The 26,097-nt window shown below is 42.8% G+C and overlaps 1 protein-coding gene across 1 annotated transcript; it reads left to right on the top strand.

The window, feature by feature from the left end:
- The first annotated feature begins 395 nt into the window (after window positions 1–395).
- Window positions 396–25,726, top strand: LOC147453778 (putative glucan endo-1,3-beta-glucosidase A6). The gene is made up of 6 exons (XM_086516970.1): window positions 396–764; window positions 874–1,747; window positions 1,879–2,307; window positions 25,041–25,165; window positions 25,233–25,446; window positions 25,491–25,726. The coding sequence occupies exons 1-6, from the start codon at window positions 396–398 to the stop codon at window positions 25,724–25,726; spliced, it is 2,247 nt and encodes a 748-aa protein (XP_086373096.1).
- The last annotated feature ends 371 nt before the right edge of the window (window positions 25,727–26,097 follow it).

The following is a 26,097-nucleotide window of genomic DNA, read 5'->3' on the forward strand; positions in this document are numbered from 1 at the left end:
CAAATTAGAGGGCTTGTATGTGGAGCGCGTAGTAATTGTCACGCGACCGAAAAGTAAAAAGTAAATCAATAACCAGACGTCGGGATTCCAAAAAATATGCTTATGTAAAGAGAGGATCAGCAGGCGAGCCAAACGAAGTAGGTCTAATTACTGGGCACGCGAGGAGAAATGATCAAGATCAGTTCTATCTTTCTAGCGTTTACGGTTTGTGCGTTAAGCGCAGCAATATTCAGTGAGCGTAATATTATCTGTGCTATACTTATACGGTCTCATTTGTCTGTGCGTTAACAATCAATATAATGTAGCAATTGTTGTCAGGCCATGGTGTGTCGGCAAGGAGAGTACTGCAGGCGACTGGGGTACCGTCGATCAAGAACGTGAATGGATCGCGGCCGATGATGATGGGCATCAACTACGGCAGGGTGGCGGACGACTTGCCGTCCCCTGCGAAGGCAGTCGCGCTGATGCAGCAGCTGGGCGTGGGCGCCGTGCGCATTTTCGACAGCGATCCGGATGTCCTGAAAGCGCTGGCCGACACCAGCCTCACGGTCCTCATCACCTTAAAGAACGAGGACTTGGCGGGGGTGGCGGACAACCCGACTGCGGCTGACAGCTGGGTCAAAACCAATATCCTGCCCTTCTACCCGGCCACACAAATCATTGGCGTCGACGTGGGCAACGAGATCCTCAGCAACCACGACGACAATACCACGTGGACTAGGCTCGTCCCGGCCATGCGCCGCATACAGGCAGCCATCGCCACGGTACTGATCTACCCCTCATTTCTGCACTTGGGCTGGCTAATATTGCGTAAAGAATTTTGTGTACGTGGGACGTCGACCCGCTTCTAACTAAGTCTTCTCATACACACAGGCCGGACTGGCTGAGAAGATCGCCGTCAGCACCGCCTGCACCGTCGACGTCTTGGGCTCTTCCTATCCTCCTTCCGCCGGCACCTTCAGAGCCGATATCAGAGATTCCATCATCAAACCTCTCCTGGAGTTCCTCTCAAACACCTCCTCTCCTTTCCACCTCAACGTCTACCCTTACCTCACGTGGTCCTCGAATCCCAAAGAAATCTCGCTCCAATACGCCCTTCTCCAATCCGATGCCAAATCCATTAAGGTTCAAGATGGAAAGCTCACTTATACAAACCTATTAGATGCACAGCTTGACGCTGTGTGGGCGGCTATGGCCAAGCTTGGCTTTCCCAACATCTCTCTCGCCATTACAGAAACGGGCTGGCCCACGCACGGCGGCGTCGGCGCAACCCCAAAGAGTGCATCGGTTTATATGGAAGCCCTCGTGCAAAAGATGCTCACATCGCAAGGCACCCCTTCGCACCCTGGAACCCCCATACCAACTTACATCTTCGCTCTCTTCAACGAGAACCAGAAGGGAGGAGCACCTACCGAGAAACACTGGGGTCTTCTCTACCCCAACGGAACTCGGGTGTATGAAACGAGCCTCACTTATTTAGCAGCTGCTGGCGCTAGCGCCAGTAAGTGGTGTGTTGCTAAGCCCACCTCCAATGACACAACCTTGCAACAGGCTTTGGACTTCGTTTGCGCCTCCGGTGCTACGCAATATTGCTCTGCTATCGATGATCCACAAAAACCTTGTTTCCTCCCTAACACCTTGATTGCCCATGCCTCAGTTGCAATGAACGCTTACTGGCAAGCCAACAAAGCCAATGGCTCCACTTGTGATTTCGGGGGTTGCGCACAAATTATCATCAACGATCCAAGTAAGTATTATATTATGCCCTCCCACTTAACCTATACACATAAAAGATAAGTCTTTGTGTGTGTGTGTGTGTGTGTAAATCTTTACTTCACATGCACAACCACCTCATCTCTAACTTACATGCACAATCAGGTTATGACAATTGCACGTACAATAGCAGTAGTAGCGAATCGATTTTCGTGCCTCCACCAATATCCTTTCCACTACCACCCACACCGGTTTTTGTGCCTCCACCAAAATCCTCGCCACTACCACCCGCACCGGTTTTTGTGCCTCCACCAAAATCGTCACCACTATTGCCCACACCGGCTTCTGGCAGCGAATGGTGCATTGCCAAAGAAACCTCAGATGACAAAAGCTTACAACAGGCTTTGGATTATGTCTGCGGCTCCAACCCTAAATTTTGCTCCCTCATCCAGGATCAACAACCATGTTTTGAGCCTAACACCCTCGTCGCACACGCATCAGTTGCCATGAACTCATACTGGCAAGCAAACAAAGCAACAAATAATGGGAGTTGTGATTTTGGGGGAGTCGGACAAATTACCATCACAGATCCAAGTAAGCATATGCTCTCCCACTTAACCATATTCTACAATGTATATGTTAAAGAAGTGAATATATATCTACCTATCTGTGTATGGGTGTTTTTTATTTATTATATACACACACAAAATGATTAGTGTGTTTCTCACAATCACAACCAACTCTCTAATGTAGATGTGTGTGTGTGTGTGTGTGTGAGAGAGAGAGAGAGATAAGTCTCTACCTCACATGCGCAACCAAGTTTCTAACTCACATGCACAAATAGGTTATGACAATTGCACGTACGACAATGGTAATAGTGAACCGATTTTTGTGGGTCCACCAATATCCTTGCCACTACCGCCTGCACCAATTTTCGTGCCTCCACAAACACCAATTTTTGTGGGTCCACCGATATCCTCGCCACTACCGCCTTCACCAGTTTTCGTGCCTCCACCAACACCAATTTTTGTGGGTCCACCGATATCCTCGCCACTACTGCCTTCACCAGTTTTCGTGCCTCCACCAACACCATCCTCACTACTACCCCCCCCAACTTCTACCAACCAATGGTGCATTGCCAAGAGCACCACAAATGACAAAAGCTTAAAAGAGACTTTGGATTATGTCTGCGGCTCCAACCCTAAATTTTGCTCCCTCATCCAGGATCAACAACCATGTTTTGAGCCTAACACCCTCATTGCCCATGCATCATTTGCCATGAACTCATATTGGCAGGCAAACAAAACAAATGGAGGGAGTTGTGATTTTCGTGGAGCTGGACAAATCGTTAACAAAAATCCAAGTAAGCATGAATTATTTTTTCTATGTCAAGCATCCCCAATTGGGTTTTACCGCACAAAATGCATGAATGCAATGTCAATGTCTCAATGATATATGTAATGGAAATGGCCTATTAACTTGAGAGTAGCAAAAATTAGAGAAAGTACTTTTGGAAAATTACTTTGAGAGCATAGCGAGTGAACTTAATTGATGGTAGCAACATAAACATAGCATTTAGTTAACTTGGCATGAACAATACTTTTATAAGAGAGAGAGTTTAGAGAACATGACAACAGTTGAGGACCGGATTTATGTGGAGCCGGTCCTCCCTCCAATAGGCATTTGTATTATATTTTCTCCTATCAAGAGAGACTTGTTACAATACAATCTTTGTGTTCCTTGTGACCTAGGTGATGCAATGAAGATGGAAAGCTTCATGCATCACCAGGATAACATAAGCTTCATGGAAAGCATTAACTGTCCTAAGTCCCAAGACCTCAAACACCTTTGAAGGTGGAGAGAGCTAGCGACGAATGAGAGTAGGGAAGAGGAAGAAGAAACATTTCATAGGAGAAAGAATTAGTTCCTCACTTATCATCACTCTTCTTGCTAGCATACATAATAGCATAGTAATGAAGATGGACAAGATGGCAAGCTTAAGCATTGAAGCATGGCTCTTGGTTGAATTTGCATTCCAGAGCCAAGAGTGTTGGTGTAGGCTTTCAAACTCTCTACTTGCTTGGAGAAGGAGAGGGAGATTTTGCACTTTGCACAATACATTATGAGTGTGTGTGTATTGGGGGCGGGGGGGGAGGTATACCCCCCCAAGCATGTCCCTAGCTTCCTTGATCGACCCCCCTTGTAGCTCATACTTGAAGCTCATTGGACCCCTCCAGGCCTAGCCAATCACAAGCAGAAGGCATTACAAGCAACAAGGGTAGTCTTGGGACAAGTGTCCCTCTTTCCCCTTTGAGAGAGAGACCTTGATAAATGCAAAAACAATTAACTAAATCTTCTACATTATCATTGGACCCCTTGGGTAGCCAACCAATAGGCTTTAGACACACCATGAGGAGGAACTTGACAATTGTCCCTTTTGCTTTCTTTGTACTAATCTTGCCTTGTGTGAGGGCGTGTGTGTTCTCTCTCTAGCCCCTCTTGCAGGGCTCTCCCCTTCCTTGTAGGGATAGCGATTGACTTTTGCACACCTTACCTCAAGCACCTTCGTCAGCAAGCATGAAAAAGCACCTCAAGCTTGGGTGGTGTTCCCACAAGAACCTCAAGCTCCCTAGTCGGCAAGCACGACAAGCACCTTTGTCAGCAAGCACGACAAGAACCTCAAGCACCTTAGTCATCAAACGCAACAAGAACCTCAAGCACCTTAGTCGTCAATCACAACAAGCACCTTAGGCTTGGGCCGGGTTCCCACCTCAAGCACAACCCTAGCTCACCTAAGGTCAAAGGACATTTAACACTAACTATTGGAGGTCTTCAATGAAGCTAACTCTAAGGTTTTTAAGCTCCATTGGTTAGCTTTGCTCTTCGACATACCTTCTTTCATTTGGGCCCCTTTACCATTGGCCACGTATTGAGATAGATCTATAAGCACATGTCTATATCCTAACCCTTGTTCTCATTTATTCTCCCACAATAAATGATTAGTTTAATATGAGAAAATCATTTGGGTTGGTTAGATATTAGATTTTATGACATTACCTCTCTCTTGAAATCATAGTCATCCTCGAATATGAGGTAGAAGAGGTAAAGCTTAGTCATTAGTCAATCTCCTTAGCAGGTAGAGGATCCCTTTTTACCCTACAACATCTTTCCAAGATGGACGACTAATCCATTTGGTGCTTGGGAGACATAGCTACTGCAAGCATGTTTGCTCTTTAGTCCATTGCATTCTCCCAAGTAGAGTGACAAATTCTACTTGGTGTTTGAGAGACGTCGCCATCACAAATTACATGATTCTAAGCATGCATACTATTTAAATTTGTGCACAATTTGGTCATTTAAAATAAATTTGTGCATTGCTTACTCTAATGTAGCATTGTAAGCATTGACAAGGTTCATACTATTCTTAAGCTGTATTCCTTGCATTCATCGATTATCTTCAAAAGGATATTTTTTGAACTTAATAAGATACCGTTGGATAATCTTACCATATCGTAGTACCTTATCTTCATGCCAAAGGATAGCTTCAGATTGTAGCATCTCTTCTTCGTCTTCAAGTTCGGGAGGGTCTTCAATAATTAGTTCACTTGGTGGCTCTCCTTTGTAGCACTTAAGTAGGCTCACATGAAAAGCATTGTGTATGAGCCAATGGTTGGGCAACTTGAGTTGGTAAGCCATCTCATTGATGGGATTCAAGATTTGGAAAGGACCATATTATCTTTTTTCTAGCTTAGCATAATACTTTTGATGGCGCGTAGGATTTTTGCCCATTGTTTGCCTCAATCGAGCCTTAGGAAACTTAAGAAAGACCAAATCATTTTCTTTGAGCGTCAATGCCATTCTGTGCTTGTCAGTAATAGCTTTTTGCCTTTGTTGAGAGATGGATATAGCCTCCTTAATATTTTGAAAAAGTTCTTGTAGGTCACGGCTATACTTATCGGCAATGAAGATCTTCCCAAGTACTTTAAGTAGCAAGGGACTTTTAGGTCTTCCCTCAATTATTTCAAAAAGTGATTTTCCCGTAGAAGTATGTAATATTATTGTAGGCATACTTTACAAGAGATAAGTACTTTTCCCATTGTGAGCGTTGATCTACTTTTGTAACATAAGTATTTAGTAGATTGAGTATTGTAAAATTGAGTATCTCACTTTGGCCATCCGTTTGTGGGTGATAGGCCGAAGAGAAATTCAATCTTGTTCCTAGATTTTTAAAGAGACCTTTTCAAAAATTAATGGTCATTCTAAGATCTCTATGTGACATGATGGATGTTGTTAATCCATGGTGTTTGAAAATCTGTGATATAAAGAGAGTTGCCATTCGGTGTGCCTTAATAGTCTTTTTGACAGGACTAAAGTGTGCTTGATTGCTAAACCTGTCTACTATTGTCCATATTCCCGTATTTCCATGGATAGACTTGGGTAATCCAAAGATAAAATCCATGGAGATACTCTACCATGGTGAATTTGGAATAGGCAATGGCTAGAGTAATCTAGGAGGAGCATGGGATTCATACATGGCTTTCTCACGAAGAGAGTGGATAATACATAGCCTATTGTAAGAAATGAGGAATACAATAAGGATCTAGTAGCAAGGAGAGTAGAGAGAGGTACGATGCAAAGTAGATTAGTGAAAAATCAAAAAATTTAGATTAGCACACTATTACAAAGTGATGGCTTCATCCACCATACGCTCTCAAGGTAGAGCTTAGATGGCAATTTAGACAACTAGAGCAAGTAGGAATACAAGGGACTAACAATCCTTACACAAGGATGTGTTGTGTGCGTCAAGTGTGCACACCATTTTGTTGGATTACTCATGATAAGGCCTCCTTATATAGATGTAAGGGAGCCTCTAAACGATCATGTGTAGCTGCCCTTAGATAGCCAAGTCCAAGTAGGACTCTCCCACGCACCCATGTGTAGCTGATTTTGGGTAGACAAGTCCTCCTAGAACTCGGCCACCGGCCAAGGAAACCTGGCTACCGACCAAAGACCACGGACAATTGGCCATCGGCCACCGAACGGCCATTTTCCAATTGTCTTTTGCCATCGTACGGTCAAGATATTCTGGTGAAAAGGAACATTCCAGCAAAAGTTGGTCTTGAATTTTCTCTGTACCATCCACAATCACAAATAGAGATCTCATTAGCGTGCAAAGCTGGAATCCACCAAATATATATGCACCATTGGCTTCTCCTCATATGGGGGCCTTACAAACTGTGCAACATATATTGTGGTGGCAAAATGTTACCATATATATACGGTAGTGATGTGTGTGAACACACTAGGACCGCCGGGGCATTTTTTCCCTCTTTAGGAGGTTTTTCCCCCCGAGCATTGTATATACGCCCATCACTCTAGGGCTATCTATCTTTTCATTGCACACTAAGTAACACACTCTCTATTGTGTGCCTTGAGCTTCCTTCATCTTCTCCAAGCTGTGTGTGTTTCTCTGCAACCCTAATTCCAACAATTGGTATCCGAGCAGGTTGCGTCCTCCCGGGCTTAGTCGCCAGCAGCAGCTGCTCTAGCACACGCCTGCTCACTTTCTCCAATTTCAGTGAGCTTTGGCGAGCGTTCGCAGGTCGACAAATATTTTGGGATAGCTCTTACAACTTAGTTTGCTTAGATTTTTGATTCGGGCTCATTTCGGCCTCCGTTTCCACTACTGACAATGCTGCACAGGTTATTTCGTCATTTTGTGCAGAATTTTTGTCAGTGCCAATTTCTACATAACAGGTGCCTTACAGTTGTCTACAGTTTGTGTTGTATAGCACGTGTTGTTCCTGCTCCGTTTCTCCTATTTTGGAGCAGTTTTCACATCAGGTGCAACATTTACCATGGCTGACAACAACACAGATGTCTTCAAGATGTTTGCTGCTGAGGACAGGTTGGTTGGGGACAATTAGCCTATGTGGGCTTATATGATACAACACGTTCTTTTGTCAAAGGGCGTCTGGAATATTGTGTAGGGCATTGATGTACGTCCTGGTTCTGAGGATATAGGCGATGTTGAAGATGTTGCAGGTCTTGCTGCAAGGATTGCTGCTATTAGATTTGTTTTGCCTATACCAGAACAAGCTCGTTGGGATGTAAAGGATGTGCAGGCCGCTCATGCATTGACTGCATTGTCTATGAAGCGTACCATTGTTTCTCACATCCGTTCAGCAAAATCTGCAAAACAGGCTTGGGATATTTTGGCTGGTCTTTATGCAAGTCGCAATGAGGCTAAAATTGCTTTGCTGCGTAAAGAGCTAGAGTCGAAGATTATGCATGAGGAAGATGATATGGACACTTTCCTTGCTAGTGTCAAGGATATCAATGAGCAACTTATTTTTGCAGGTGAAGTCATTTCAGACAGTTCCCTTGTGCAGACTGTTCTTGATAGCTTACCAAATTCTTACCAGACTTTTGCTAGTACTTGGAGATTTATGACCCAAGGAAATCCAAAAGTTGTCAAGTTTGATGCATTATGCACATTGCTGTTACAAGAGTCTCTTTCCAGAAAAAACAGGACTAGATAGCGTGCAGTTGAACAGGCTTTTATTGCTTTTTAAAGAAAGGGTGGTAACATCAATGCAGCCACCTCTTATGATTTTGCTGCAAGTGGCAAAACTTCCGTTCCCAATGCTTCTGCTGGCAACACTTCGTCTGGCAATTCTGGTGATAAGGGAAAAAAGAAGATACGTTGCCATTATTGTAAAGCTAATGATCACTTGATCAAGTCGTGTCCTAAGTTGAAGGCCAAAGAGGCTAAGAAGAAAGAGGGTGGTTCCACTGCAAATGCTGGTTCCACTACAAATGCAGCCATTGTTGAGTCTTCTGTGAAAGGAGACTGTGTTGCTGATATTCATGCAGAATCGGCTTTTAGCGCAGAGTTCACTTACAATCTTGCTGTCCATGATGCATGCTTGGTATTTTGACAGTGGTCCATGATGCAAATTCACATGTGTGGTATTTTGACAGTGGTGCTACAAAGCACATTACCTCACATCGTGAATTGTTCACCTCTCTCAAGTCTGTCCCTCATGGGAATTCAGTCACTTGTGCCAACAATGCCTCTTATCCGGTTCAGGAAGTTGAAGAGATTGTGCTTACTGTTGCACATGGCAGTTCCTTCACACTTGTTGATGCACTTTATGTACCTGGGATCAAGAAGAATGTCTTGTCTGTATCCGCACTTGCTAGACTTGGACTTGTAGTCAAATTTGTGGATGACAGATGTACAGTTCATGATCTCATTTTTGGTGATGAAATTGTTGCATTTGGCCTTTTGTGCCATGGGCTGTATAAGCTCACTTTGTATGACAAGTGTGGACAAAATTTTGCAAATGCTGTTGCAGATTCAAGGGCTATTTCAGATGCAAAACTTTGGCATAGATGTTTTGGTCATCTGAATTTTGCCAGTTTGCTGCGTTTGCAAAAATCTGATATGGTTGCTTCTTTGCCGCATCTTGAAGCACCTGTCAAACATGTTTGTGAAGGTTGTATTTCAGGTAAGATGCTGCGTTCTAAGCTTCCAAAGGATGGTTCAGTTCAAGCCACATGCAGGTTGCAGCTTGTGCATAGTGAAGTTTGTGGGCCCATGCAAACTCCGTCCTTGGGCAATTACCTTTACTTCGTGACTTTCATTGATGATTACTCCTGGCATGCATGGGTGTTTCCACTTAAAGCGAAGTCCAAAGTTTTTATGTGCTTCAAACAATTTCTGGCTATGGCTGAAAATGTCTCGAAATGTACTATGGGCACCCTCCATTCTGATCGAGGGGGGGAGTATATGTCTCATGAATTCAATGCATTTCTGGCTAGTCGTGGGATAAAACACCAATGTACAGTGCCTTATACACCTTAGCAAAATGGTGTTGCTGAGAGGAAAAACAGGTCACTTACGAAAATGGCATGATGTATGGTCAAAAGTCAAGCTTTGCCGCATTCTTTTAGCTTGAGGCCATCATGTGTGTCACTTATGTACTACACAGGTGTCCTACGAAAGCTTTGCAGTCTATTACTCCATATGAAGCATGGCATGATAGAAAGCCTTCTATTGAGCACATACGTGTTTTTGGCTATTTGGCATATGCTTTGGTGCCACAAACATAGCGCAGAAAATTAGATGATAAGGCTGTCAAACGTATTTTTTTTGGTTATAGTGCTGAAAGCAAAGGTTACAGGTTGTATCATCCGCAAAAAAAACGTATTTTGGTTTCACGGGATGTAACGTTTGTGGAAGATTCTGTTTAGCCCTTGCTGTCATGTACTAGAGACAATAATGTAAGCTCACAGGACATTTATGACACTTTGTTGCCTATTTTCAGTGGTGGAAATACGAATGTAAGTTCCAAAGAGGCAAATGTATAGCCTATGGGGGTTTTTGAAAATGTTACAGATCAGCCTATTACTGATGCAGATGTACATGATGTACTTGATGAGGAAATGGTTGAAAATAAGCAGGCTAGAGGTATGCCAAAATGGCTGGTGCACACTTTGCGTGATAGTAAATTGGCTGCACCTTTGTCTAGTCGTACTCGTTCAGGCTCTCGCCATGCATCTTATGCATTAGATTGTTATGCTTTGGCTGTGTCTAGCTTACATGATGTTGAGGAGCCTCTGTCTTTTGATGAAGCACAAAATTCAGAAAATTGGATGGCTGCCATGCAATCAGAATATGATGCACTTATAGAAAATGACACATAGACTTTATGTGATTTGCCTCCTGGCAAAAAGGCCATTGGTACAAAGTGGGTTTACAAGTTGAAACGCAAGCCGGATGGTGAGATCGATTGCCATAAGGCTCGAGTTGTTGCAAAGGGTTATGCACAGCAAAAAGGCATAGATTATGAAGAGACTTGTTTGGCGGACGAAGTGACGAAGCTGCGGTTTCCAAAGATAGAATCTACATCTTTTCAGAAATCTTGACCTTTTGTAAAAGAGCTTCTCTGAGCCGAGAACTTGTAAAAGAATTTATGATTATTTTTCTGGGAGCAAATGTATATAAGAGAGCCAGTTAGAAGTTTAGGAGCTTTTGGCCGGACAAGCCATTTGAAACGACCTAAACTATAAAGGTCAATTTTGTAAGTTGGAATATCATCTTTTTTATGAGAAACTGAGAAGACAGCGTACGTTTGAGAGCTTCTTCTTGCTCCAACTTGTAATCTTCGCTAGTGTGGCTACGGTAATCAGAATTCAATTTTGTTTATTGCATTGTGTTCCTCGTACTTTGCTCTTCCATTCAAGTGTAATCATTGAAGATTCGGTGTAGGATTTCAACTACAAGTTTGAGACCTTAAATCGATGTTTGAGTGCTTATATGCGTATTTTATGTTGTTTTGACCTTAGGAGAGGCTTCCGGAACCAGAACGACCCTTTAGGATCATCTGTTCGCTGTTTTTGCTGACTTTGGGATGAACGATCGCCATCTTTGTACTCTCCAGAATGCTGTGACAGTGATAGGATATGTTCCTAATAGTCCCATGTAGCTTCCCTTCAAGTTTCGTGCGGTTGCGACATGAATTGCATGGTAAACGGGCGTGATAAGTGTAGAGTTGTGTAGAAGGACATAGGCAGATTGCTTGCCTTTTGTGCGTATGATTTGCTTGCAGAGTTAGTAGTTGCATCTCATCAAGTCCACTTCATTAGGATTGACACCCTAGTGAGTTTCCATGCCTCATCCTGGTCGCTTCCCTTGTATTGATATTTTATGTTGATGCGTGAGAGCTATGCTATGGACGTCCGTCGCGGTGACCCGCAAACATTGGCGCCGCTGTCGAGGAATGCACCTTAGGTGATGAGTGACCAAGTGCGCAGTTAGATTCCTTAAGAGAAGATCAATCCACAAATCCATTTTACACCTCAGTTAAGCTGCTAGACAGGGGTTTAGAGCTTAGTGGAGTCTAGAGTCAGTGGACCGGCTAGATCCTCTCTTAGGAGATTTAGGGAGCTCTGAGTGGGAGTGTTCAAATCATTTTTGCTCTTCAATTTCTCTAATTCGATTGAGTATTGAAATCTCACCCGAAATTTGTCTTGTTTGTTTTGTTTGATTCATTTCTTTATGTTCTTTCATTTCTGTACTTAGGAGTAGGATAAGTAATTCACATTCCAGTCAGATTTGGGGCAAAAGTTAGAGTCGAGAAACGAGAAGACCATAACTTTGGCAAAAAAGGCCATAAGACTCTGAAATTTAGAAAATCTGACCAAACAGGGTTGATATTGATTCAAATCACAAAGTGGTAGCACAAAACATTGGGAAACACTTGTCAAAGGGAGCAGACAAAATTTCATCAGATTTGGCCGAGGTACTATGATCGCGATCGGTGTACCTCTGTGCTAGAATTGGACAAGATTTGTTGTGTGCTTTCCTGATAGGATTCTAAACAAATTTGTCTAAAGCAACCACACCCAAAAACATCAAAAATCAAGAAATCAGGCCACTTGGGTAAAACTAGCCTGACAGACCCAGAAAGTGCAAAATCTTGGCTTTTGGTGATCCAAATGCAAAAATACTTGGGGGATAGCCTTAAAACATTAGTGTCTATAAGCATGCCAAATTTGGTCTAATTTGGGCTCAGAAGTACGATCGCGATCGGTGTACCCAAGTGCCAGATTTTGACCAGATTTCATTTGTGGGATCCTCAGGTGTATACAAACATAAAAGTCTAGAATATCTAGAGCCAGAAACCTCAAAATACCTGTCAAACCATCTAAATATAGATCCAAGTCAAAAACTGCTAAACTGGCATAGAAATTGACTTTCAGTAGACCAAAACACATCAAAACTGGGAAGAAACCATACACTTAAGAGTAGAGCAGATCACTGATTTCCATACTCAATATGAGGGATTCGGGCTGACCTTGGAAGGGACGGCCTTAACATGGTTTCAATCATTGAACCTTGAAACTTGTCCGAATATTGAACATGTATTACGGGAGTTCACTCAGGAATTCTCAAAACAGGGTTTAAAGCATAATACTATATCACAGATATATGCTTTTAAACAAAAGGAGAATGAAAAAGTGAAGGAAGCATCCTTGAGATTCAAGCAATACATTGAGAGGTGCCCAGGAAGAGAATTACCGCAAGACGAGAGATTGTCTGTGCTCTTCATTGAAGGACTTGGAAACGAAACCTTAAAAAGGACCTTCACTTGAAAGCTTGTAGCACATTTGAACAAGTTACAAGGGAAGAGTTATATCTTGTTGATAACTGCAAAGCATATGGGGAAGTGTCAGAGGATACTGATTCAGTAACCAATGGCTCTTCATCTATTAAGAGTGAACCCTCTACCAAGAAAGATGCTCAGGCTCCTTTGATGCCGACAGCTGACCAAATGATAGAGGAAGTAACGAAGAGAATGCAGCAACATATGAGATCAAATCCGGGGATGAGACAGTCTCAGATGCGTAAATGTGACATATGTGGGGGGGATCATCGGCGCTGTGGTGCACACAACAACCGAAGATACCAGTTCCGAATGGACGAGTACTTAAATGGTGCGCCATAGAGCAAAAATGGACGAACCATGGCACGGATGAGTGTTTTTACAACAAAAACTTCGTGAGGGAAAGGCCGTATGGATCTCCAGCAGGACCACCCCAGCCACCTCCTCCAAGATATCAAGTTGTGCCGAATGTGAATATGGTAGCAGGAGCAGACATACCTCAACCTGTGTTGGGTCAACAACCTCCATTACCAGAGGAAAATAGGGCCATGATTAGTTATGCACAACCTTATGAAGCATCACCAGGAACGAATAGTATGACTCAAATTTCTTATTGCAAGGAACCGAATGAGCCTTACGTAACTAAACCTGAACCACAGATGTACGCAGACGAAGACTATCAACCGTGGGGAAATAACGAGGGTATGGCACCACCAACGTATATAGCACAACCTTCAAGGGATCAATATTTGGTGGACGAAAGAACGCTCATGTTCATTGCGAACCAGAACTACAAACCAAGAGGATATCCTGATAGGGCGGGACAACCTATGGGACCACCTTTTCAAAATCAACCACCAATTGAACCGTGCTATAGCTGTGGAAGTACAGATCATTGGGAGAGTAATTGTCCTTTCAAAGGCGAAAGAGTGAAAATTTTTGGGTTTTGTGACAATTGTGGTGTGAATCACATACTGCCAGATTGCCCAAAGAATCCGGACAACAAGGGGAAAGCAACTATAAATATTGTGGGGGTGTTACCAAGTGCAAGCAGTGGATCAGAAACCGAACCCATGATCCAAATCAATCCAGTAACCAGAGCCCAAGCCAAGGACTTAGAGAAAAACAAGCCATTGGAAGAAAATGTCGAGTTGCCAATACCCACTAAAAACGAGAGTTTATATGTGAGAACACAACGGAAATCCTGGAAAGCAAAACGAGACAGAATGAAAACAAGAAGGACGAAAATCCAAATCGCCATGCAAAATGAGTTACATGAAACGAAAGAGCAACTGAAACAAGAGAGAGATCGTAAAACTACTGAGGACAACAACAAGCCGAGGAAAGCATCCTTAGGGGGATCAGTCTTGGTCGAGAAAGTGCTAGAGCCTTTAGATGCTCTATTACAAGCGCATGAAGCGAGGCTAAAAACAAACCAAACCCTAGAGCACAGATGGTTGACTTATCCTCAATCGGAAGTGGAAACGAAGCGTTTGGAAATGTGTAAACACCTCATTGAAGCAGCCCAGGCATTGATGGAACCTAATGCGATTAGAACCCCAGAACAATAAGTGCTGATTCACAAAGAGCGAGAAAAATTGAAGGTCGATGAATCAGAACATGTAAACGAACCTAGGCCTGAAACGATAGTGCCATTGGATCACCGAGTGGTGCCGAACACCACTGATGATGCTAAGTCAATGACTATAATGCCAAATCAGAAGTGGAAGAACCATGGCCACAACACTTATGGGAAACCATCAGAAATAGAAAGAACGGAAGCACGACGTTACAGTCTGCACCGATTCCTGAGGTTAATATGGACAATGAATTTTATCCATGAGATATACAATCGCTGTATGGAGACGCAGGAACGGAGGTATCAATGGAAAGCAAAGCTCAATCCCTGAAAACCCTGCCTTCATTTATAGGTGAACACGAGGCACGATCGGAGATAAGATTAGTTCCATCCTAGATGAGAGCTATTCCACAAATGATTGACTCAAAAAATCTTCAAGAGATGCTTTTGACACCTGTAACATGCACAATCACACTGTCAGAACTCTTGAGAGTCAGACCACACTTATGGGAAGACATGGGGAAACATTTGGAGAACAAAGGAATAAAGATTCCTCTTCAGACAAACCCTACTGTAGAAGAAAACAAACGGGAAGATCAACCCAAAGCCCACTTGTGCCCATAAACAAGGTCGGAGATTACTGTGAAGGCGAGGAAGGTAATACAACCTTACCTGTCGAATATCAGGATATAAAGACGATAGCTATCCTAGACAGTGGAGCGGGAGTTGCGATTGCTACAAAGCAAATCTGGGAGAAATGGGGTCGTCCAGCTCTTAGAAAGACGAGAATGAAACTGCAACTCGCAGATGGGTATGTAGAGAGACCATTGGGATTCTTGGACCAAATAGTTGTAACTTCGTGTGGAATTAACTATGAGCACCTTTGCCGTGGTAGATTTTGGAAAAACAAACAACTTTGACATTATTTTGGGACGACCTTTTATGCGTCAACTCAAAATGATACAAGATTCGGGGTACGACCAAATTTACCTAAGGCATGAGGAGCTAATAACGAAAATTAACATGAAGGATCACAGCTATAGAGACGTCGCAAAAACACCAGTGCAAGAATTTGATTCAACCATAGTGAACGAAAAAGAAATACCTGTGTGGTTACAAACGAAAGCACATGTTTGGATGTGTGGAGCATCTGAATGTGGAGACTTAATCAAAGAGGAATGTGTGTTGGAAAGGTCAGTAGAAGACGAGGCTTATCTTCCAGAACCTTTTCCTGAACATTTATTTGAGCCATTTGGGTGGACTCAAATATTGTCGACCTTGGATGTATGTGTTAACGAATGCACGCCTACAAAATTTTGTGACGATGAAGGATACAACATAGTAACGTTGCAAATGGCTAGCGTCATCCTTGAGTCAGGATTAGAGAGCGAGGAACAAGAAGAACCACTACGTGAGACTGAGTGTAAAAGAATAGTTGGTGAGATATCTGCAGTGGACGATAGGAATCGAAAAGAGGAGGAATTCACAGATTCACTAAGCGGTGACCTTCCATCACTGGGAGATGAAATCCAAATGATAGATGCTGATGACGAAAGATCAAGTGGATTAGAGACAAATAGGAAGTATATGTCGAGACCGGACAGGTTTTACGAGTTTTCTAACCGAAAACCTAGTCGACAGGAGTGGTATAGATCAAAGAGAACAAGGAAATCAAGAGCGAATAAGCATAAACCCATGCCTCTTGTCAATGACAAAACGGGATATCTAAGGCTTGTAAAATCTGACAATTGTATCAAAGACGAGGTCACTGGCGGGTTTATCAAAACTAAACCAGAAGAACAAGTGTGAAAAGAAAATGACTGAGACACATAAGGAGGGGGTAACAAGGTCTAGAATGACCAAAACAGAGAGAAAAACAGAGTACAATAAGCTCAAACGGACCCTCAAAGACGTATGGACAACTGAAATGGAAACATATGAGGACACGAATTCTTACAAGATGGATGTGCCGTCCCATTAAAAGAAGTATACCATACAAGATAGGAAAATCATAGTGCAACAACCGATGAGGGAATTGAAGGAACCTGGTACGTCATACGATGGTCTTGAAAAGGCCAAACGAATAGATCTAGCGGAGCCAGGAGAAGATCCAAAACCTGCATATATTGCCACGGATCTGACTGAAGAAGAGGAAAAGCTTTTGATAGCTACTCTTAAACAGTATAGAGATGTGTTTGCTTGATCATACAAAGATCTTAAGGGGGTGGATCCAAGTATTTGTCAACACACAATACCCCTTAAGAATGACGCCAAACTAAGCAGACAACGTCCTTATACTTACAATGAGACGTTTGCAAGGAAGATCAAGGAGGAGATAGATAAGCTGAGAGATGCAGAGTTTATTTACGAAATTGAGCACACTGACTGGGTTTCACCGATTGTGGTGGTCCCGAAGAAAAATGGAAAGTTGAGAGTGTGCGTCAATCTCAAGAAAGTAAACGCTGCTACAATTCGAGACAACTATCGCCTACCCATTACTGATCATGTAATAGAAAGAGTGGCAGGAAAAGAAGCTTACAGTTTCTTAGATGGCTTTTCAGGCTACAACCAACTCGCAATAAAGCCAGAGGATCAACACAAGACGACTTTTGCAATTGAATGGGACATTTTTGCATTCAGGGTAATGGATTTTGGCTTAACGAATGCACCAACCACATTTCAGAGGCTGATGGGTCATGCTTTTAAAGAATATCTAAGAAAGTTCTTAGAAATTTACATGGATGACTTGTGCGTTCACTCTCTCGTAAGATTGGAGCACATAGAGCACTTGACCAAAGTGTTCGAAAAATACAGACTGTATCCGGAGAAATGTGTCTTCATGGTAAGACAAGGCAAAATATTGGGACATATAGTGTCCAAAAATGGTATTTCGACAGACATAGAGAAGATCAGCGTAATTGTTGATCTATCATGACCAGTAAAGGTAAAGGAGGTACAGGCATTTATGGGCCATTGTGGATATTATCGCAGATTTATCTACTCATACGCTATAATTGCAAAACCACTTTACGCGTTGATAACCAAATTTGAGTGGACAGATGAGTGCGAGAAAGCTTTTCAAACTTTGAAGCAAAGATTGATATTCGCTCCAATTTTGAAGGCTCCGGATTGGGAAAGATATTCCACGTCCACGTAGATGCATCAACCTATGCTATAGGATGCATACTTGCACAACCTGGAGAAAACAACATGGAATTTCCAATCAGTTACTTCAGTAGACAACTAAACAGTGCAGAGAAGAATTACACGACAACTGAAAGGGAGGGCTTGGGTATGATCTATGCTGTGAAAAAGTTTAGACATTACCTACTTTCCAATAAATTTGTATTCTTCATTGATCACCAAGCACTGCTGTGCTTGGTAAAAAAACCTTGCAGTACAGGGCGGATTGTACGATGGTTCATCATACTGCTTGAGTTTGACTTCACGGTTGTAGTAAAAAAAGGAACTACACACCAAAGAGCGGATCATTTATCTAGAATGATGCATGGAGAAAACCCTGTAGGAGTTGATAATGATTTGCCAGATGCATATCTCTTCAACATAGAAATGGTTCCAAGATGGAGCGAGGATGTAATTTCCTTGTTGACTATTGGGTCATTGAATTTGACAAGACAACCATCTATTATTGCAACATCTAGATCATTGGTAATGCTGGCTGGAAGGCTATACAAACAGGGATCGGATCAAATCCTTAGGCTTTGTGTCAAATCAAGTGAACAAGACTTGTATCTACACCAGTCTCATGTGCAGACCATGGGGATTCACAATAGACAGGCACAAACGTATCAAAGATTGATGAGAATGGGTGTATATTGGCAGAAATTGCAACAAAGTGTTCATATGCATATCAAATCATGTGTTATCTGCACTTTTCAAAAGCTGATAGAACACGCGACTCTATTCAAATTATCTGTAGCACCCAGGTGGAGTAACTACATTGTAGAATACCTCACCACCGGAATACTGCCTGAAGGGATGAGTAGATCACGTATCAAAACGATCACGAAAGAGGCAAAAAAGTATGTATTGATTGAGGACAATCTTTACAAGAGGAGAAAAGACAATCAATTGAGAATGTGTGCGACGGAAGAGGAATACGTTCCTATCTTAGAGCAAGCACATGGCGGACAAGCTGGGGGACATTTCTCAGCTGACAAAACGGCCAAAATAATTCTTATTGCTGGCATATGGTGGCCCACACTATTCATGGACGCGGAAGAGTTTGTGAAATGATGTGATGATTGCCAGAGGACAAAGATTCCTAGAGCACGAGATGACATGCCCTTGAGGTCAATGATGGGGGCAAGAGCGTTTGCAAAATGGGGAATAGATTTTGTAGGACCAATTGCGCCTCCGGGATATAAAACGCATGCTCAATACATTATTGTGGCAACAGATTATCTAACAAAATGCGTTGAAGCAAAAGCAACAACCAAAAATGATGAGAAAACAACATCACAGTTTTTGTATGAGAACATTTTCACCAGGTATGGCTTAGCAATAGAGATAGTGAGCGATAGAGGGACTCATTTCGTTAATGAAGTGATCGAATTCCTATTGGATGAATTCATGGTAATTCACAGGAAGTCAGCTCCCTATCATCCACAAGCTAACGGCCAAGCAGAAAGTACGAACAAGATTTTGGTGACAATTCTCACTAAAATTGTTAATGAATCGAGAGCCGATTGGCATCAGAAGCTGCATTCAGCTTTGTGGGCATATAGAGTAGCATACAAAACCTCAATCGGAACAACTCCGTTCAACATGGTTTATGGAATTCAAGCGATTTTGCCACTTGAATTTCTTATCCCCACACTTCGGGTAGCTAAAGATTTAGAATGGATGGGCCATGAATTATCCAATCAAATAGATATCCTGGAAAAACTGGATGAAACTAGATTGAGAGCAGTTGCATCAATCTATGCACAAAAACGAAACATGAAATCATTCTTTGACCAACATGTTATCAGCAAGGAATTTGCTACGGGGGATTACGTCTTAATGTATACCCTGAAACAACATTCTTGGAAACTCAAAAAGCGAGGCAATGGACCCTATGTGATTCATGACATATCATCTAGCGGTGCCATTAAGCTTGCAACATTAGAGGGAGAGTAGATGCCTACTTGGATTAGTGGCTGCGGATTAAAGAAGTACAACCTACCACTAACCTCAGAGATGCTTGCCAAAATCTACACTGCGAAGGAGCGCAAGAACAAAGCACTTGAGACAAAAGCTCAAGCACAAGAGGAGGCCAGAATCAGGATTTTAAAGCGAAAACAGAACTTACAACAACAAAGACTTCCTCAACCAGCAGATACGGCTCAAATTCCTCTTTCTATAATTCACACTGACGAGCAATGGGAAATAGGAATCGATGTTTGCATCAATGTCAGACTTCCGAATGGCAGATATCAACGAGCATTGATTGACACAGAGGCAAGAGTCAATGTGGTCAACTTCTCCACTTACAAGATGCTTACCGATAGACCCCTAGTGCAATCCACACGAGATTTACAAGCTGCAAATGGGGCAACAATGCCAACATTGGGGATAGTAAACTTACCAATCAAGATTGATGGAAATAGTTGTCCTCATCAATTTTTCGTAATGAAAGACGGAGAAATCAGAGAATCACTATGTTTGGGAGTACCATGGATGAGAACTTACAATGCAGTTATCGAATGGTCAGAACATGCCATGATGTACACACACGACTCCAACACGTACATGACTCCATTCGCCAAAACAGATCACTCATGGCCGATTATCCCCATCGACAAAAAGCAATCAGCTCATTAGCCAGAAACACAGAAAAAAACGGTTGTTCGGAAAGTATGGATAAAGAAAAGTGTCGTGTAGAACAAACCAAGACATATATGGCTGCCCAAGGCACAACTCAAGACGACAGCAACACCATATCAAAGACCTTCAGGAGCTAATCCAGAGAGGAAATGGCAACCAAAGCTGAAGACAACCAACAATTCGGCGACCAAGATCGAAGGGAGACCAAAAAGTCAACACAGGAAGCCTGAACTAACAAAATGGCAATGGAAACCTAAGAAAATTCAGGAACCTACATTAAAATTTGCAACTATAAAACCATTGAATACAAATGGGTTCCAAAAATAGTTTCCATCAAAAAATCGACAATCAAGGAGAGAGCAATTGAACTGCAAGCTCTTTTGTTCCATAAACAGCTAGCCTCGCCATCCAAAGCCACTGAAAATTACATTCAGTCCTCGCATCTTGCACAGCACTTTGTTTCCCAATGCATTGTCTCAAACATGAGGATAGGGCCACATTACACGCCCGTGCATAGACACAGATTTCAAAACCCATGCACATGCACACAATCTTTGTCCGGGACGACTCAATTTAGGAAGGCGGGAGTAACTGTTGAATCTAGCAGCAGTCAGGACCTTTGAGGGATCCAACATTTATATATGTAATAATGCATGTGTTTGTTGTTTTTTTTTCATTTTTTAGAGTTCAATTTCGAACAAATTTGATCAAAATCTGACATTTTTTAGCGTTTTTATCATTCAACCAGCATAATAATGAGCTGTAATGACAAAATTTGGAGCATTGGGATGCTTCTGTGAAAATATATGCTTAAGGGTGAGTATAATAAATTTTCGCTAATTTTCGCCAGTTAATAAGTATTTTCAATTTATTTCGTTTAATTTTCGTTAATAATCTTTCAAAAATTAAAAAATATCGCCCACAGTGTCGGAATCAAGTTCTGGAAGCAAACGCCGAAGTATCATGATAAGGTTATCAAGCATGAAAGATATGAAGCTAATCTAAAGATGTCGAATTTCAGCCTTAATGATCATGACCACATTTCGTCAGAATCGTATCAAAAGGTCATACGACACTAGAATGACGAACGGTTCGACCACAGATGGTATGAAGATTATATCGAGATCAAAGGTAAGGAAAATCAGCCCTATGTCACGAAAACCTCGGGGAGATATAGGTCAGGTAGGCCAAAATCTAGTTCATTGTTCATTTTCACATTTTGAGAGAGAAGAAGAGAGCTTCTTGACCTAGAGCGAGGTGCGACATTTCTACCCCGTACGGACGATCGGAGCCAGCATTTCATACCAGATTTCACAGGTATGTTCCTTATCAAGTAAAGATCAAGTCTATTACGCATGCAAGCGTGAATCATTGCACAAACGAGCGAATGGATCAAATCAAAGTCGGATTGAGTCAAATAGGTCAAGGGCCCTTAGAGGCATCAAAACAAAACTTTTTCCAAGCACAGAACACATCAATGTGCTCCCCACAATGTCAGGAACAAAGCCATATGATCAGTTCTCAGTTTGGTGGTGGTACAACGATCGCGATCGGTGTACCCCATTGACCAAACTTGACACAGAATTTGCAAAAAACCTCCCCTCAGCTCCGCCAACAAACTGCAGGTGTCAGAATTCATTTTGGGATCCAGGATACGATCGCAATCGGTGCCCCCAGATGCAGGCTTTGTAAATTTTGGCTTGGCCCAGGCTTAGAACTCAATGAAAGATACACTCTCTTGAATTTTCATGGAAAATGCACAAATTTTGCTCATAGAATCGGCCAAATTTGTCAAACACAACCGAAACGGGAAAATTTGACCTACAACTACCAAAATTCGAATGAAAATTATGACGGGTGGTTTGAAACGCATACCTGTCCGACTAGGAGTCAGCACGGTAGTAGAAAACCCCGAATGGATCTCAGAGTCTCCTACAACAACAGAGATGACCATTTCAGTCTCGAGTGATCACACAAGGGAAGATTTAGGCCGAACTAATGTCAAAGACTAAAAGGCGACTTAGAGACGCCCAAATATCCCATTGGTATCCAAAGAATGCCTGAAAAATGCACAAGTCTGGGAAATCCCCAAAGACCGGGTAAAAAGTGCCTAATCAAGTCAGAATCAGATAGCGGAGTAGGCTGATGATAACAACACATCATGGAAGCAGTGGAAGCTCAAAAACTAACTTCAACTAACTCCAGGCTCCAACCAAAATTCATCAGGAAAAACCCAATATGGTTAGACTTAGTAAAATAAGGTCAAACAGTGAAAAATTGCTCTAATTTGTTCATTTTAAGTCCAAAATTGAAAATAAATCATCAGTGGGCTAGGCAGGCATAGGGGACCAAGGCCATCCAGTTTTCACCCAGAAAAGCCCAGGTACTACGATCGCCATCGGTGTACCTCAACATCAGATCTTGACCAAAATTTAACAGATCTCTTGTACACATCCTGTGCAAGTCACACATCAAGTTTCAAGCCAATTGGACATCAAAAACCCATGAAAAATCAGATTCTAGTCCAAAACTCCCTTGTAACCCAAAATTGGGACTTATAAACTCAAAAGTGCTTCAAATAAAACACAGAGTGGACCAAAATGACCCTCTAGCTATCAGCAAACCACTCATGTGATCAGATCTCATTTTGGCCTCTGTACTACGATCGCGATCGGTGTACCTCAGGCCCAGATTTGGCTCAGATTTCAATCAATCATAGCTCTAGTCTTCCTAGTCCCACTCGTGAAATATGGACAAGAATGGATGAGATTTGTTCAAGTTATGATCAGTTTTAACTTTTGAACTGCTTTTTACTAAAAGTCTAAATGCTACTGGTTGCGAAAGGAAAATCCTGACAGCTTGTGATTCTACTGACACAGAATGCCTCGCCAAAAGAAAGAAAGGCAGTGGACAACTGCACCATATGAAGTGGATGAGCTCGCTACAAATGAAAAAGCTCACATCTTGGATGAAATACTAGCTCAGATCCCTGTTCACATTTTCATCGCAAAGTTTAGGGATGCTGATGGTGACATGGTAAAGACAACTATCATGCCACAGGAAATATGGAATCTCCACCGAAGGCCGGAGGTCACAGAAGCTGTGCGGGCTGTGCATTTGGAGCAGTTTTTCAAATTGCAGCCATGGGGAACAGACTACATGAGGGCCCATGAGCTCATGAGCTCGATACAGTATGATGGGCAAGCGATGCTCACTGACAAGGATGGATCAAAGGTAAAGGTAAAGATCACAAAAGAAATCATCAATGAAGCTTTACATTTCCGTCCAGGGCAACACGACTTGCTGGCAAAGACCAAGTCACTGGATAACGAGAAGGCATTTATCAAAGCAAAAGGAAACAAGTACAAATACAGTGACATGATATATGGTGAGCTGGAATTACCGATGAAATTGATCTCTCAGTATTTCAAAGTACAAAAGCCTCCTCGTTACACCGAGCCGATCCTGCACATCACAGTGGTCATGGCTCTAGCAACAGCTGAAAATAGAACCATCCGCTGTGATTATGGTTCTTACATCTTGGAAAACCTGGTCGAAAAAAATTTGAAAGGCTCGACGAAGAACAAAAGCCACATGAGTGCAGGGCCAATGCTAACAAGAATAGCATACCAAGCTTTGGGAATGATTGAAGATCTGTCGGTACCAGTTCTCAAATGGCCCTGATTCAGAAAGCAAAGCTGGTTGCTCATTCAGTTAGGACGACCACTAGCGCAACATCATCGCGCTCGGCCAAGGCATCCAACAAGAGCTCAAGTGATGAAGAAACGACGGAGACTGAAGACAAAGGACCGTCTGAGTTTGAAGAAAGCGAGGAGGAAGATACCAGCACACCGTCTGAGTTTTAAAGACAAAGGACCGTTTGAGTTTGAAGAAAGCGAGGAAGAAGACACCAGCACACCACTTGAGAAAAGAAAGAGGGAAAAAAGTACAGTGCCGCAGTCTGACCTTCAAAAAGCATATGCAGAGGCCCAACAAAGAGTTGAGGAAAGAAGGACCAAGTTGCAGGAGGCTGATAGAAAAGCGAGAGCTGCTGCAACACAACAAACAGAGAAACGAAGGTTCGAGAAGGAAAGACAAGAAGGAATAGAAAATGCAGCTTGCATACGGGCTGAAAAGCAAAGGTTAGAAGCGGAACAAAAGGCTGCAGAAGTGGACATTTCTTCGCAGTCCACTGAAGGAACAAAGGAGAAAGATGCAGCTGATGATACAAACCAAGCAGAGCAATTAAAGAAAACTCAAAGAGAGAGGAATGTGGAAGCACGACGGGCGGCGGATTTGACTCGCCAAAGAATCATAAAGATTTTAAAGAAAAGAAAAGAAAAGTGGAAGCTTCTGCTTCACAACCAAGAGAAGACGCATTGAAGAAGAGGTGTGTACAAGGAGCGGATAAATCACCACCTCCTCCCTCACCAAAATCTCCTCCTCTTCCTCCTCCATCAACCCAAAAACCACCAGCTCCTCCTCCTTCATCCTCACAAAAAGCGTCTATGCCTACAGAAGCAGTAGGATACCAAGAAGCGTGTCAGGCTATTGTTGATTTTGACTACAGGAAAACCTTACAGAAATTAGAAAGGCAATTCCAATGCCAGCACGTGGTGCTGAGAGAAAAAGAAAAGTAGGTACAGGAGGCTCAACAAAAGCAAGCATCTGGGAAAGATGAGTTAGAGAGCCTACGGGCACAACTGGAGCTCACAACGCATGAAAGAGACACTGAGCGACAACAGGCTCAGTCTCTGATAAGAGATCTGGTGGACGTCAAGACGGAGTTGACCACCAAGGAAAAAGAACGCCAATAATTGACAGCAAAGGTACAAAAAGCAGCGGAGCAGCTTGCTTACAAAAGCGCAAGGTTTAAGAGAATTAATAGTTCATACATCACTGTCAAAAGTACTCTGACAACCTTGATGGCAAACCAGGAACCTGCTGGAGCATTGGCCTCCACATCAGACAATTCCACAGCAGTGAACACCCTAGCAGCGCTGAAGGGGGAGCTAGAGCAAGAAAGACTTCAGAGGCAGCTGCTCTTATCGGGAATGATGACCCAGACGGTGGCCAACGAGCAAAGGGGAAAAGAGCTGGAGCAGCAACTCGCACAAGCAAGGGCCGAGTTAGAGACTCAGAAACAGATCAGTGAGACACTGCTAAAAGAAAAAGAAGACCTGATTTCACAACAGCAAATCAGAACAGACGCAGCCCAAATGCAACCGTGAGACTGCTTTCAGGACAAGAAATGCCTGACTTGCCTAAAACATCACACCATGGAGGACAAGAGCAAGGATCAGCAGAGGTAGATCTAGATATTCGAGATGAACTCACTGAAAGCATCAAGGACATGCCAGAGGGACTAGTAAAAGAGTACATGATGTATGAAAAGAAGATAATGGAGTCAACGGCCTTGGCATTCTTGTAGCCAGAAGAGCAGGTGAAGGGGTTCGGCCATGATTACCTACCTTTTCCCTTGATATTCCACAAAGCAATCCTATGGAAGGAGAAGATGAGGCCGACCCTGCCATGAAACAAAGATGGAGATTACGAAGGTGTAGCACTGACAGCTGAAGAAGCTCAGGCTCTCATTGAAGATCACCCAAAGTGGAGGCAGAAGTGGCTGGACAAGCGGCCACAGGATCTAACCAACTACCACAACGCTCCTCAGCACATTCAAATAGATCCTACTTTTTGCCCAGTCCCTAGGAGACGCACGTGGAAGGACTTTGCCACATGGAAAGGCTCAAGGCAACAAAAGATGAACTACCCGGTCCTCACAGCGTAGCATCCTCCTAT

The sequence above is a fragment of the Adiantum capillus-veneris genome, chromosome 7 (assembly GCF_014529385.1).
Source record: "Adiantum capillus-veneris isolate H3 chromosome 7, ASM1452938v2, whole genome shotgun sequence".
Taxonomy (NCBI): Eukaryota; Viridiplantae; Streptophyta; class Polypodiopsida; order Polypodiales; family Pteridaceae; genus Adiantum; species Adiantum capillus-veneris.

Excerpts from the sequence above, each read along its gene's own strand:
- LOC147453778 (XM_086516970.1), top strand. The coding sequence starts at position 396 with ATGATGATGGGCATCAACTACGGCAGGGTGGCGGACGACTTGCCGTCC. Across the intron at positions 1,748-1,878 it reads AATTATCATCAACGATCCAA|GTTATGACAATTGCACGTAC; the intron begins GTAAGTATTATA and ends ATGCACAATCAG. Across the intron at positions 25,166-25,232 it reads CTTGCTTACAAAAGCGCAAG|GAACCTGCTGGAGCATTGGC; the intron begins GTTTAAGAGAAT and ends ATGGCAAACCAG.